The following is a 15,888-nucleotide window of genomic DNA, read 5'->3' on the forward strand; positions in this document are numbered from 1 at the left end:
GAAGCTAACTCCTCAGACTGCTGGCTGATTCTCACATGGAGGCATCTTGTCCACACCTTCCCTGCTCTAACTTCTGTGTGTGTGTGTGTGTGAGCTACTCCTCATTTTACTGTCAGGCACTTTATACCTATTTAATTCTCCCAATACTCCTTTTAGGTAGAGATTATATCTTCATTTTACAAACGGGAAAAGCTAAGATTTAAGAACTTAGTCACTCGCAAAGGTCATCTAGCTACTACGTGGCAGAACTTGGATTAGAAACCCTGTTTGAACAACAACAGAGCTTAAATAGGTCAGAGTTGGACTACCTCCCTAACTCCTCAGTGGGACGTTCCCCGTGTGTGTGTGTGTGTGTGTGTGTGTGTGTGTGTGTGTGTGTTTCACGCTTGGTCTAACCTTTTACCCGTCGCCTTTGCTCTCTGACTAAGCTACATGATGGAAGGTGGCCTTTCTACTCCTTGTGCCCCCTATTACAGCTGAAGTTATTTTTGATTCTTTGTTCCATAAGCCTATATGTGAACGGTGTTAGAGCGGTCCCTACCATAAATTCGAGAGAGAGAGAGAGGATCCAGGAGGCCAAGCCAGCCAGAGAGTTTGTAGAGCTGTGGCATTGCCTGGGAAACAAGGAATGTGTGAGGCTTTGTACTGAGGAGGCAGAGCCTTGCTGTTCTAGTAGCCACCAAAAAAGACAGATTAGCTAGCTCTCTTTGGAACAAAACAAGTTTTTTTTTGTGGCCCTGGAGGAATGGCCCTCGTGAGGGCATTTTTTTCTTTTCTTTTTCTTTTTTGAAGTTCTCCTAGGTAGCCCTGCTCTGGCTTGCTGTTGAGAAACATCGAATAGAAAGTGGAGATGGAGTCAAAGCCTTCCCATAGCCTCGTCCTGAATGTTGGTTTTGCTGCCTGCAGATTTCTGTAACTGTGAGGGGTCACTCAGAGGAAGAGCATTTTGCAGAGAGATGTCTCAAAAGGTCTGGGTTTGTTGGGAGAAATATGTGATCAGGGTGCAGGGTGGCATGGGGTCCTGGGTGCGTTTCTGTAAGGCAGAGGAGGTGCTCCCGTTTCCATACTGGAAAACTGGAAAACATCAAAGCTGTTTTATGCTGAGAGTAAATATTTGATTTCTGAATAGAATTCCAGCCCCCTCGGAAACTGAGGGAGACTCAGGCTTGTGTCCATGGTTGCTGAACGTGCCCTATTCAGCAGCTCTCCAGAGGAACAAAGGGGAGAAATTAATTGGCTTTCAAGTGATGGAAAGATCCAGTTTGCTGACCTATTTAAGCTGTAGTGAGGGCATTCTAGAGAACATTTCTGGAGTCCTGTTCTTCTAAAGCTTCAGTGCTTAAATAAAAACAGAGTGAAAAATCATGGGGAAGCCACAAATACCCCCAACTCATGAAAGGCTTCATTGTTTTCCTTCTCCTGGATTTTCAGATGGTGTCCTCCCACCAACCATGTCCGGGAAGGATTCTCTCCCATCCTCCATCTCTCGCCCCTTTTCAAAGAGGGAGGGGCCGAAGTGGAAATCAGCTAGTCTGCTGTGTGAAGAGCACTCCAAGTTCCAGAGATTAGTAGTGTTGCTGGTGGAAATGGGGTCCTTCCACAAAGTAGCAAGAAAAGCATTTCCAGGAACCGACAGGTTGGGGTACAAATAAAAGACTGCCGCTAGGTCCATCATGTCTTATCTCCATCCATCCCACGTGGAAGAAGTCCAGCCTTGTTTTCATCAAGCCCAGAAGAAGGGCCAGGGTCCAGAAATTCTGTGCCATTGGTTCAATCCATGCCAAAGCTTAGCCCAGTTCCGTCTCTGACCCCATCCAGCTGGCTTAGTCTCTGTTCCCAGCTGTGCTCCAGCCAATGATGCCTTGCTGTTCCCAGGTTCACGCTTGGGGCCCTCACTTGGGCCCCCATGTAACGCATGTTACAGAGAGAGAGGGAGAGAGATATCTTATATATGCATAGTAGAGGCCCCTTGGCCTGATCTGTGCCCTCTCCCAATCTGGACCCCCCCGGGGATGTCAGAGAGCCCTTTCGGCCTGATCCCCACAGGCCAAGCTGAGGGACCCCACCAGTGCACGAATCCGTGCACTGGGCCTCTAGTATCAGTGGTTCTCAACCTTGGCTGCACATTAGAATCACCTGGGAATCTTTTTAAAATCCTGATTTCTGGGCCTCATCCTCCGGAAATTCTGTTTCTTTGTTACTAATGTTGTGGCCCCACCCCACTGATCTATATGATTACCCACCCCTAACTTTTGAGCTTCTATCTCAAAACTCTCCCTCTCTTACTCTGCACCAGTCACACCAGCCTTCTTGCTAGGCTGGGCCCAAACTCCTGGGAGTGATTGTACTCACTGTTCCCTGTACCTGAAACGTTCTTTTATAAAACTCTTCCTTGGAGGTTACAGTAGCTTGCTCCGTTACCTCATAAGACTTTTTGCATTGGAGTCTTTGCCGGAGAGTCTCAGTGAAGCCTTCTCTGCTCGTCCTATCTAAAACTTCATGTCTCCTCCACGGACACACTTTATTTTTTCTTCTGCTTTTTGGGACAGTCTCCATGTAGGATACGGCGACACATCAGCAGTTTCTTTCTTTCTTCTTTTTTTAAAAAATATATTTTATTGATTTTTTACAGAGAGGAAGGGAGAGGGATAGAGTTAGAAACATTGATCAGCTGCCTCCTGCACACTCCCCACTGGGGATGTGCCCGCAACCAAGGTACATGCCCTTGACCGGAATCAAACCAGGGACCCTTGAGTCCGCAGGCTGACGTTCTATCCACTGAGCCAAACCGGTCAGGGCAAAAATATATTTATTTTTTTTATTGATTTCTTACAGAGAGGAAGAGAGAGGGATAGAGAGTTAGAAACTTCGATCAGCTGCCTCCTGCACACCTCCTAGTGGGGATGTGCCCGCAACCAAGGTACATGCCCTTGACCGGAATCGAACCTGGGACCTTTCAGTCCGCAGGTCGACGCTCTATCCACTGAGCCAAACCGGTCAGGGCTCAGCAGTCTCTTCAGACCAACGCGCGCGGCCGGGAACACTACACAGCGACCCCGTGCACCCACTCCATTCCACTGGGTTCCTGGCGCCTTCACAAGTCCCGCCCCCTCAGCGGAAGTGACGGACTAGGCCCGAACTCCGCCCTCACGCCTTATCCGCCCGCCCCCCGGTAGTCCGGACGGAAGGGGCGGGGTCAGAGAGGCTGAGGGGCGGGGCGCCCTACCGGAAGCGGCAGTTAACTGGAGGGGGTTCGTTTAGCGTCTCGGGGAGCGTTTGAATTTGGCGAGTTGCGGGCGCTGTCTCAGCGGTAGCGGGGCCCCAAGGCCTCAGAAAGAGGCTTCTCTCTGTCTGGGACCCCCTCCTCATTCAGCGTCTCCCCCGTAACCGGATACGGATTATTTGGACTCTCCCTCAGACCCAGGTTCTCACCCCCGCTCCCAGCCCCCGTTCTATCCCGCTGCTGCGGTCGGTCCTCCCGTCTCACCTCGCCGTGCCGCCCCTGGGTACCGTCCTCTGTCAGATCCTTCTATCCCCCATTTCTTCCGTTAGGCAATCTTTAAGCCTTCTCCTTCCCCCCTTATTCCTTCCCACTGCTTTTCCCTTCTTTCCTCGCACCTTCTTCAGGAATCCCCGTTCTTGCACTTGGTCAGGCGGCTGCCTTCTCCAAGGGGCCTGCGGCTCATGGGTTAGGAAGTTGAGCTTCTAACGCGGTCGTTTGAAGATGACAGGCTTGTCCTTTCTCCTAAGCAGGAGTCAGAGATTTCAGCAAGTATGGCCCCCCTCAAGAAGCGTCCAAACACCCCAAAGTTGCCCCTGGCCTTAAACCCCCGGAAGAGCAAGGACGTGCTGGCGGTGCTGGCGGAGAGGAACCAGCCTGTCGTGCCCGTGGGGGCGTGGGTGGAACCTGCCTCGCCGCACAGTTCGGGAAGCACAGCGTATGTGAGTGTCAGTGTGAACCGAAATACTAAATACTGGGGTTCCTACCCCATCTTTCCCCCTTTTTTTTTTTTGCCTCTCTGGTGCTTAAAGATAAACAGATGCTATTTCTCTTCGGTCATAAATAATACATTCTTGCATTAGCATTATAGAACAATCACGGGTGTATTTGCCAAAACTCACATACGTATACATGTATATATTTCAGTTTACTTCACAAACTCTTGAGTGCTTGTTATGCACAAGCAATAGGCAACGTCTGTATCTTCTACAGTGTAATCAGGACCACAGTTGGCCACATTTCATGCAACATTCATTATCGCTTAAAGTTTTTCTTAAACATATTTTTTTTATTAATTTCAGAGAGGAAGGAAGAGGGAGAGAGAGATAGAAACATCACTGACAAGAGAGAATCATTGATTGGCTGTCTCCTGGGGAGCGAGCCCAGCAACCTGGGCAGGTGCCCTGCACCGGAATCGAACCTGGGACCCTTTAGTTCACAGGTTGGGGCTCTATCCATTGAGCCAAACTGGCTAGGGCACCGATTACAGTTTTTGATAAGTTTGGTAGTGGAGATTCAGGCCGTAAGAGAATAGAGGAGGGAAAGATGAATTCTGACGGGGATTCTGAGGAAATGTGTACCTATAAATTCCATGAGGACAGAGGCCTTTATGTGCTGTTCATTCCTGACCTGGTTTATGGTAGGTCTTCAGGAAATACTTGTTGCATGAATGAATGAGGAAATACAGCTTGTGTTGGTCCTTAAAGAATGGATCTGCTGTAAGTACAAAATGATAGGGAGGAAGGAGATAAAGGGAAACTTCTGCAAAGTTTACATGTGTGCCTGTTTACATGGTTAGACTCATACTACTAAGTAACACATGAGGATAATTTTTTTAAAATATATTTTTTACAGAGAGAAAGGGAGATAGTTAGAAACATCTATGAGAGAGAAACATCGATCAGCTGCCTTCTGCACACTCTCTGCTGGGCATGTGCCCGCAATCAAGGTACATGCCCTTGGCCGGAATCGAACCTGGGACCCTTGAGTCCGCAGGCCGTCGCTCTATCCACTGAGCCAAACCGGTTAGGGCATGAGGATAATTTTGTAAGAAGGTTTTTATAGTCTTTCACCCAAACGGTTTCACTTTGCTATTTGTTCAGATTTTATTATGACACTTAACACATTACATTCATAGTAAGTTGTTTACATATCTACTTTTCCTGATGGAGTGTGAGTTCCTGGATCACAGGGGGGAAAAAATCTTACTTATCACATTTCCATCTTCATCTTAGCTCCTAACAAATATGGGCATTCGGTAAGTATTTATGGAATGCACAAAGTGTGTGAAGGTTTCTGAATGTATACAAGTATAGACAGGATGATGAGCATGAAGGTGAAAAGTATGAAGTTTACTTAGTGGTCCTTAGAGGAGAAATGAGGTATGTTTAAAGTAAATGTTAAATAGTAATGCAGTGTTTATTTTATTTATGTTTTTATGTATGTAAGTGTGTATGTACATATTCATTTATTTCTACTCTGCCTATTTCCAGAAAGGATTTTAAGAGTTTGGGTAATGTATGATTAAGTGCTAAGACTATGGTATTTAAAGAAGAAAGATAAGACTTTGTGAATACTGATCCGGGACTCAAATGCGATAAAATGTTCCAAATTGTTTAGGATATGTATTGGAATTGAGCATTACACAGATATTAAATACCTTTATATTCAAGTCTCTGTGTTATATAGAGGAAATAAAGGAGAATTAAATACATTTCCTGCCCTCAAAGAGATCATAATCTAATGAAGGAATCAAGAAACACTGTACTCAGTTAACGTTAATCAGAGGTACTAAGCATAACAGAGCTGAGAGGAAGAAAGGATTGTGGGAGGTACTAGGAGGTGGGTATTAGATGGTCTGGGAGATGGAGTAGGTCTTTACTAGATAGAGAGTACAGGAGGGCATGCGGGGTTAAAAATGGAGCATAATTCTGAGTATGAAGGCATTTTAGAATAAGATATTTTGGTGAGTGATGAGCAATCTGGTGTGTCTGGACTGTTTCACTATTTTAGAAAATGTAGAACATAAGATGGATTTGAATTGATTCATTAAGAATTAATGAAGACACTGTTTGTTCTCAGTTTAGTGAAAAATTCAGATTGGATTTGAATACTCCAAATTCCAGTTTTTAGTTTGTGATTTGCTTTGAAGTTCTCAGCACTCACTGGCTATGTCTAGATTATCACCTCTGAACTCCTGTGATTTCCTTACTCTACTGGGAATTGTGGATTATAGAACTGAGTTATTTTTTCAGGATTGTTTCCTGACTTGTGTTTATAACAGAGCCCTATTGGGAAAAATGGTTGACATTAAAGTTCATTTTCTGTCTTTCATCTTTAAAGACTGCAGCATATGTAATTGAGAAAGAAATAAAGGAACAGTTAAGAAAAAAACAAGAAGCTTTGAAGCGTTTTCAGAGACAAGCCAAACACCGAGTAAATCAACGAGTTAGGCTAAGAAAAAAGCAACAGCTTCAGAAGTTCTATGAAGAAGTAAGTTCAAAGTGAGCCCTGGGTAAAGAGTGAGTGGGAAGTGTATGTGTTCTGAGATAAGCTATGACAGTACCAGCTCACTTTCTTTAGATTCCATGCTTTGTATAATCTGATTTGCTGGTGAGAGCAGTAGATTTGTATGTAGAGAAACCATGTTTTATTCCTGTGTTGTTCTGACTCATTTTTTGCTCCTACTAATTAAAAACAATGTTTTGGATTCCTTTTGGGGTTTGAATTCAGGCTTATGCTATTTTTTACAATTAAATTTATTGAGGTAACATTGGTTAATAATACATAAATTTCAGGTGTACAACAAAATTCATTATCTGTGTACTCTATTACATGTTCACCACCCAAAATTTAGTTCTCTTCTGTTATCAGATATTTGACTGTCTCTACTCATTTTGCTCTTTCTCTCTGGTAACTACTATTCTGTTGTCTGTTGCCTATGAGTTTGTTTTTGTTTGTTTTGTTAGTTTGTTACTTTTTTGTTTGAAATTCGACATATAAGTGAAGTCATATAATTTTTGTCTTTTTCCATCTGACTTATTTCACTTAGCATAGTACCCTCAAGACCATTCATGTTACTACAGTGGCAATTTTTTTTTAATGTCTAAGTTGTGTGTATGTGTGTGTGTGTGTGTTTATATATATATAAATGGATGAACATCTTTATATATATATATAAATGGATGAACATCTTTATCCATTCATCCATTGATGGACACTTAGGTTGTTTCCATGTCTTGGCTATTGTAAATAATGCTGTAGTAAACATAGGGATACATATATTTTTATGAATTAGTGTTTTTATATTTTTCATGTAAATACCCAGAAGAGGAATTGCTGGGTCATATGGTAGTTCTATTCTTAATTTTTAAAAGAATCTCCATACTGTTTTCCATAGTGGCTGCACCAATTTACATTCCCACCAACAGTGTACAAGGATTTCTTTTCTCCATATCTTCTCCAACACTTACTATTTCTTGTCTTTTTTAAAATAGCCATTCTAGCAGATATGAGGCGGTTTTGATTTGCACTTCTCTAATAACTAGTGATGTTGAACATATTTTCATGTCTGTTGGCCATCTGTATGACTTCCTTAGGAAAATGCTGTTCAGATCCTCTGCCCATTTTTTAATCCGATTTTTTGTGGGTTTTTTGTTGTTGTTATTGAGTTTTATGAGTTCTTTATATATTTCGGATATTAATCCCTAATCGGACGTGTCATTTGTGAATATCTTTTCCATTTGGTGGGTTGCCTTTTTGTTTTGCTGATGGTTTCTTTTGCTATGCAGGAGCTGTTTAGTTTGCTGTAGCCCCAATTGTTTATTTCTGCTTTTGTTTTCCTTGCCTTTGGAGTCAAATTCACAAAAAACATCTCTGAGACCAATGTCTGGGAACTTAATTTTTTTTCTATGTATTTTATTGTTTCAGGTCTTAGATTCAAGTCTTTATTCAGTTTTAAGTAATTTTCGTGTATGATGTAAGATAGTGGTCTAGTTTCATTCTTTTGCATATGGCTGTCCAGTTTTCCCAGCACTGTTTATTGGAAAGACTTTCCTTTCTCCATTGTATATTTTTGGCTCCTTTGTTGTAAATTAGTTGCCCATGCATATGTAGGTTTATTTTGGGGTTCTCAATTCTGTTCCATTGGTCTGTATACCTATTTTTCTGCCAATACTATATCATTTTGGTTACGATAGCTCTGTAGTAAAGTTTGGAGTTGAGGAATGTGATTTGTTTATTATTTCTAGTAGTTTGTTGGTGGAGTCTTTAGGGTTTTCGATATATGTAATCATGTCATTGCAATTAATGACAATTTTCCTTCTTTCCTTCGAATTTGGATGCCTTTAATTTTTTTCCTGCCTTTTGGCTCTGGCTAGGACTTCTAATACTATGTTGAATAATAGGTAAGGTGGGTATCTTGTCTGTTCCTAATCTTAAAGAAAGAGCTTTCAGCTTATCATTGAGTATGATTTTAGCTGTGGGTTTATCTTATTGGCCTTTATTATGTTGAGGTACTTCCTCCTATACTCATTTTTTTAGGGTGTTTTTTTTTCATAAGTATATATTATAACTTGTCAAATGCTTTTTCTGCATCTCTTGAGGTAATTACATGATTTTTTTTATATTTAGAATTAGGCAGCTGGACTCAGTTTAGATGACCCCAATTTTGTTGGCAACACCCAAAGCATCAGAGTCAGGAGCCAGTCGAACATATGCCGCCTTCTCTGCATCAGGCCTGATCAGTGTGTTGACGCTGGCCACAACAATGTCATAGAGCTTCTTCACAGCCTGTTTGATTTGGTGCTTATTGGCCTTGACATCGACAATGAACACAAGTGTATTATTGTTTTCTATCTTCTTCATGGCTGACTCGGTAGTCAGGGGAATTTGATGATGGCATAGTGGTCAAGCTTGTTTCTCCTGGGTGCACTCTTCCGAGAATATTTAGGCTGACTTCGGAGCCTCAGTGTCTTTGGCTGTTGGAAGATGGGTGACGTGCGGATCTTTTTTCTGTGGCTGTGGACACCTTTCAACACTGCTTTCTTTGCCTCCAAAGTCTTTGCTTTGGGAGGGGCAGGGGCTTCCTTCTTAACTTTCGATGCCATCTTCGTAAAAAGGAATTTTGTGATTTTTAAAAAATATATATTTTATTTTTTTACAGAGAGGAATGGAGAGGGATAGAGAGTTAGAAACATCGATGAGAGAGAAACATCGATCAGCTGCCTCCTGCACACTCCCTACTGGGTATGTGCCCGCAACCAAAGTACATGCCCTTGACCGGAATCAAACCTGGGACCCTTGAGTCCGCAGGTCGATGCTCTATCCACTGAGCCAAACCGGTTAGGGCAGAATTATGTGATTTTTATCCTTCATTTTGTTAATGTGGTATATCACATTGATTAATTTGCGGCTGTTGAACCATCCTTGCACCCCTGGAATGAATCCCAGTTGATCATGGTATATGATGGTATAGATGTTTTACTTGCTGTAGATGTAAGGGGATATGCAAAGGGGTCTTCTCACTTTTCCATGATGCTGACCTGGCTTATGCTTTTTTTATTAGCAATGTGAACTTTGGGCTAATGACAACTTCTCTGGACTGTAGTTTCTTCACCTATAAAGTGGGGATATAATACTTGTCTCATAAGACTGTTGTGAGAATTAGATGAGATAATATAAATTATTAGCACATAGTAAGTGCCTGGTAAATATGTTTTTGTCAGATTTCTGCTACCTCCCCCTGGCACCAATTTTAAATCTTTTGGGCTGCTTATAGACATTATTTGTACTGGGTTGGGGTGGAATCTCACTAGAATCATGTCACTCTTTCTTCCTTTGTATAGGCAGAAAAAGAAGACACTGTAGGTATGCTGCCTTCAGATCTAGAACACTTAACTTCTAAAAGAACAAGAGTTTTTCCGAAGACTTTGAATGCTGCTATTGGAAGTGCTTGGTCACCTTCTTCCCAGAAGCTTGATGATGGAATACAAGATAGAGAGAATGAGAATCAATTAATACAACAAGCCCTGGCTGTAAGTACATATTTATTTTATATCTACAATTTTTTGTAGATGTATGACATATTAGGATATGAAGTAGAGATTAGGAGGTATCACATTCAACTTTACTTTTTCTCACCTTTTTAAAAATCTTTATAAAGTGGGGAAATAGTGGGATGATGTTTATTTTAATATATGTTAAAAAATATTATATTTGGTTTTGGTAAGACAATTTAGAATCATCTTATATAAGGTGCCAAAGTGTTAAAGTTCAAAAGTTATTAGAAAGAGCTTTGGCCAGGTAGCTCAGTTGGTTAGAGCGTCATCCTAATACACCAATGTTGGGGGTTTAATCCCCAGTAGAGAACATACAAGAATCAATCAACGAATGCATAAATAAGTAGAACAATAAATCATTGTTTTTCTCTCTCTCCTTTTCTCCATCTCTCTCAGTTTGTAGCATATGGGCAAGGTGATCCTAACCTTTGTTGCAAAAAAGGTTACTACATATGTGGGGGATTTTGTTTGTTAATTTTTTTTGTCGTTTAATCCGATTCTCATAATAAATAGTTCTAAAAGTCAAGTAATAATATAGGAAATTCTCAATTAACACATTCAGAGGTTTTTTTACCTGTAACTTTTATTTAGTGATTCATTTTCTATACCTGATATTTCAAAATTAACCACCATCAGTAGGTCCATTCACTTGAATCACTTGATGCCATCCAGTCAACTCTATTCATAGTATGCCTGAGCTTTTGTCCAGTTGATATCATATATTTCAGGTCTGCTGTGGGAATTATCTTCATCTTACCACTTAAAAATTATATTCCTAGGGATAGTGAGAGGAAAGCAAAATGTGGAAAATGATGATTTTGTGCAAATAAAAGTTGTGTAACTGCTAACGTGTTTGATCACAGTATGAAGCAAATCCAATTGTGCTAGTAGTCTAAATAGGGAAAGCTTTATAAGCACATGTTACGTTGAAATATTTAAAAACATTTTTTTCTTTATCCAAAACTACAACTTTTTCTTGTCTTTGTTCAGTTTGTAGTCATCATTTTTATAATCATTTTTGTTTTCTTTTATAAGATTATGAATAATTTGTTGAGCAAATATTTATTGAGCCAGGCACTGCATACAGTAAAAGGGATAGAAAATTGATTAAGACAGACACAGTCCTTGCTTTTATGTTCCTTGTAGCTATAAATCCCACTGAAGTAAGAATTTTACTTCATCTGTATAAAACATAAATAGATCAGTCCACCAGATGTACTGTTTGTTCAACATTGTAGGGATACTAATAAAATGTGAAATAGGACCCTTTGTGGGTTTATATTTACAAGGAGACATACAAAGCTAATAGACCCCCAATTTAGTAGACATTAATATAGAGATACTTGCTGTATTTGGTGATAAAGTTGTGTTTTGGCAGTTCAAAAAAATTTTAAATTCCAAAGGAATAGTTAGGAAAGAATTCCTGGAAGAGGTGGAATTGAGCTGTATATTTTGAATTGTTAAGCTGAATTGAATTGGTAAATTCAAGAGAATTTTGAGATAGGAGGGACAGTTAAAAGTCTGGAATATGTATTAAGCCTGATATATTTGGAGTAAGTGATAGAACCTTTCTAATGCTAGTTTATAGAGGAAAACACAGAAAATGAGGTTAGGTAGGAGGAAATCAAGTTATGAGAAGCCTTAAATGTTTCAAAAATTTTAAAAGTTTTTATAGTATGTTTTTTTCTTAAAAGATGAACTACTAAATGTTCAGTGATTTAAACCAGCGGTCACCAACCAGTGGTCCGCGAGGTCCGAAAGGTTGACGACCGCTGAAAACTACTTCAAGCCTAGAAACTTTTGTCCACACAATACCATGACAATAGACACTTTTTAAAGTTTACTGTTTCTGTTGCAGTTCTTATCCACTAGATGTCACTAAGAGCTAGACAGTGAGACTGTTCAAGCACAGCCACCTTTAGTTTTTCTAGAACTGGTTGAGTAAATAGTGATGTACTTCTCTTTCTGAATGTAAGAGTACTTTTCAATTTTCTTATGATTTAAGGATGAAATAGTTTGATAGTTTGACATCTGGGATGTATTTCAAAATAATGTAAGGGTGAGGTGAAGTAGGGGGTTATAAATAAAACCAGATTGGCCAAGAGTTATAGTATTCTGTCTACTTCTATATGTGTTTGAAGTTTCTAATATATTTGAATTTATTTACATTTTACATTAAATGTTAGACAAGAAAAGACATTATCTAGTCTAACCTTTCTCTCTCTAAGGAATTCTTTTTATAGTGTTTCAAGTATACATATGGCCCTCTAATTTCTGCTAGAACATTGCCACTGTTGATCAACTCACTTTTTAGACTTTAAAAATCTATAATTTTTACTCTGGGTCTAGTTTTGTACTCTCAAGTTATAGAGGATAAAATACCATGGTGATCTCTAAGAACACATCAAGTATTTGATTATAGTTATCATTTTTCTCCTTTTGGATTTTTACATTCCTTGACTCTACTAGCTTTTGATGTCTGCTGGCATTCCTTTGCTTGTGGCCACATCATACCAATCTCTGCCTCTGTCTTCACATCACCTACTCTCCTATGGGTCAAATCTTCCTCTTTCTCTTATAAGGATAATAGTGACCTGGTGTGCGAAATTGCGTGGCCCTGCCTACCCACCCACTGCCCCACCTTGACACCCTAACCCAGCCGTGGGCAAACTACGGCCTGCGCGGGCCAGATCCGGGCCGTTTGAAATGAATAAAACTAAAAAAAAAAAAAAGACCGTACCCTTTTATGTAATGATGTTTACTTTGAATTTATATTAGTTCACACAAACACTCCATCCATGCTTTTGTTCTGGCCCTCCGGTCCAGTTTAAGAACCCATTGTGGCCCTGGAGTCAAAAAGTTTGCCCACCCCTGCCCTAACCTCTCCACCCAGAGCTTGAGCGTGCCTGGCCCCGCCCCCGACACCTCTGGCCTTCTCTATCCACTTCAAGCCCCGCCCTCAGTCCCGTGAGTTGCCTCTGGCTGGTCCCGTCTCCAGAGCAACACGGCGGCTCCGCCCCATCATGGCGCCAGAGGAGAGTGTGGAAGCCTTGTACCTGCTGTGGAGTTTCGAGCGCTGCTTCCTGGTGGCGCGTGCGCTGCGCTCCCTTCCCCTGGCAGGTGGGCAGCGGGCATGCTGAGTGCAAGCAGTGGGTGGCAAAGGGGTGGTGAAGGGGGCACTACTGGCTCTCGCCCCTGCTCTCCCCGCTGCGGGATGGTCCTGCCTCCTCCAGGCACCTCCCTGCTGCTGCCCTATCTCCGGAGCAACGAGCAACGCAGTGGCTCTGCCCTGCCGGGCAGGCAGCCTCCTGCTGAACGGTCGTTATGGTGTGAGGGCATCACGACCATTAGCATATTAGCTCTTTATTATATAGGATTATATAGAATGTGTGATAGCATTTAGGGCCCATCTGGACAATCCAGTATTATTTCCTCATCTGAAGATCTTTAACTTAATCACATCTGCAAAGGCACTTTTTCCTTATAAAGAAACATTTAAAAGTTTCAGGTATTGGGACCAGATATCTTTGGGTAGCCATTGTTCAGTCCTCATAGCAGGTCATTGAAAGGGCCTTTGGGTTGAGTTTTGACGAAGGGTTTAGATAATGACAGCAAAAGAATGAATATAATATATATTCCAACTGCTTTGGCTACTTGAAATTCCTGCTTATGGGACTAAAATCAATCTGTGACTCTAATTGAGTTTTAAACTCAATGGGAAATGAAAATTATGTATCCTCATTTAAATCTGTTACATTGTGTAGGGCAATAACATGCATCCTACTGGGCAATGAGTAAAAGGAGGCATATTCACCAGCTGGTGTGGCTCAGTGGCTGATCATTGACCCATGAACCAAGGGGTTGCCAGTTCAATTCCCAGTCAGGGCACATGCCCGGGTTTCAGGCTCAATTCCCAGGGGGACATGCAGAGGCAGACGATCGATGTTTCTTTCTCATCAATGTTTCTATCTCTCTATCCCTCTCCCTTCCTTTCTCATAAAATCAATAAAAAATATATTTTTAAAAGGAGACATATTCATGGCTTTGTATTTTTTTATAACCTCAACTGCACATATACCTCTTTTTGCATTTTAAGTAACTGTTGTGATCCCTTTAGCTACTCTGTGCTAACCAAATGTAGAAATCTCCTTCCTAGTTGAATAAAGAGTGATGTTTCAAGCAGATTTCTCTGGTTAGAGGTATAGACATTGTAGAAGCAAGAACAAAACAGAGGTGATATATGCTGTAAGGAAAATGGGCTGGTTGTGAAAGCGTTTTTTATCCCTACTTCACTATTAGTAAAAATCGCAACAGTATTTACTATTTACTAGAGGCCCGGTGTATGAAATCTGTGCATGGGTAGGGTCCCTAGGCCTGGTCCCTAGGATCAGGGCCATTTGTGGGGTGACCAATGGGGCAATCGGGGGCCTCCACTAACCCGCCTTGGCTGGCCTGGTGCTGCCCGTTTGCCAGTCCCGCCTCCCACTGCCGCAGCCAGTTGGGGCCTGCGGGCTGGGAGCAGCTCCAGCATTGAGCATCTGCCCCCTGGTGGTCAGTGCACATTATAACAACTGGTCGTTCTGCCGGTGGTTACACCATTCAGTCGATTTGCATATTAGGGTTTTATATAGATAGATATCTATAAATAAGAGTCATGATTTTCCTTCCAAGGGAGAACTAATCTCATTAAACTTTCACTGGTTGGGTTAGAACTGGTCCCTGCTTTGCCATAATTTCACTGTGTGCCACAGGGATATGCTTTCCTCCCATATGATATATAGTGCTCAGCCTAAATAAAAGGTACTTTGTTCATTTCTGTATTTTCCTTTAAGGAACATTCTATACAGATTTGTGAAATATCGAGTAGGCTGTGCTACTCTGAAAAAGAATTAAAAATAGATGCTTACTGAAATTACTAGGTAGAGATTAGGAATGAACACAAAGTCAACATACTTGGTATTAATACTCATTATCAGCTGTTACTTAGAGTACTTAAACTAATTGTTCTGTTGAGATGTTGGAGTTTGTGTCCTCAGGTAACTTAGGAAGGCTTCATGGAAGAAGGGAGATTTGAAAAAATACTTTAAATAACAACATTCTTCAAATGTAGGGGTGAAGAAGGGTTCATGTAAATAGGAAAAAAGGATTTTAGGAGGACTAGGAATTAGAGACATCTAGCAAGGAGTAATAAAAGGTAATTAGATATGCAAGGACCAGAAGGTAATAAGTCTGTTCAATAATTTCTAGTGTAATAATTCAAACTTTTAGGTTCTGATATTTTTGTGTACAGAGTATAAAACATACCTTATTTAAAAAAATTTGAGCCCTTAAATCAAGTTATGAAATGCAGTCTCTTAATAAAAATAATGTAAAAACACTATCAACAGGTCACAGTCTCCTTTATAAGTAATCCTCTTGTCTTAGGTCTCTCATTTCTTAATAATAGGGGCCTGTGTTCTTGTTGGAACACTTTAGTGAATTTGGTATTAAGACATTTGTTTGCTTTTTTTCCCTTTTCCCTGACAGCTTAGGAAAACCATGAAACAGGCACGTCACCAGCTGGCATCCTTTAAAACTATGAGTCAAAAATATGCAGCAGTGTTTCCAGAAGATACAAGGAAAAGCTGTCCCACCCAACAGGTAAATTAATTTCTAATAAGTTTTTTAATAGAGATAAAAATATAGATAAAGATTTATTTATATCTAATTTCAACATTATTTACAACTGTAAAATAATTGGGAATAACCTTAAATATCCAATAGCAGGGAATGGTTAAAAAATTATGATACATCTATATATAACCATTCTAAAAACTATCATGATTTCAA

General features: G+C 40.8%; 1 protein-coding gene and 1 pseudogene across 1 annotated transcript in view; one reads left to right on the forward strand and one right to left on the reverse strand.

Annotated features, from left to right (window-relative positions):
- Positions 1 to 3,239: 3,239 nt before the first annotated feature.
- Positions 3,240 to 15,888, forward strand: part of CCDC15 (coiled-coil domain containing 15) — a 45,899-nt gene continuing 33,250 nt past the window's right edge. Inside the window, 5 exon segments of the mRNA XM_023743261.1 lie at positions 3,240 to 3,424; positions 3,754 to 3,942; positions 6,344 to 6,493; positions 9,847 to 10,035; positions 15,586 to 15,699. Coding sequence (XP_023599029.1) covers positions 3,775 to 3,942; positions 6,344 to 6,493; positions 9,847 to 10,035; positions 15,586 to 15,699 — 621 coding nt within the window. The 5' untranslated portion in view covers positions 3,240 to 3,424; positions 3,754 to 3,774.
- Positions 8,654 to 9,108, reverse strand: LOC106699368 (annotated as a pseudogene).

The sequence above is a fragment of the Myotis lucifugus genome, unplaced genomic scaffold (assembly GCF_000147115.1).
Source record: "Myotis lucifugus unplaced genomic scaffold, Myoluc2.0 scaffold_382, whole genome shotgun sequence".
Classification (NCBI taxonomy): Eukaryota; Metazoa; Chordata; class Mammalia; order Chiroptera; family Vespertilionidae; genus Myotis; species Myotis lucifugus.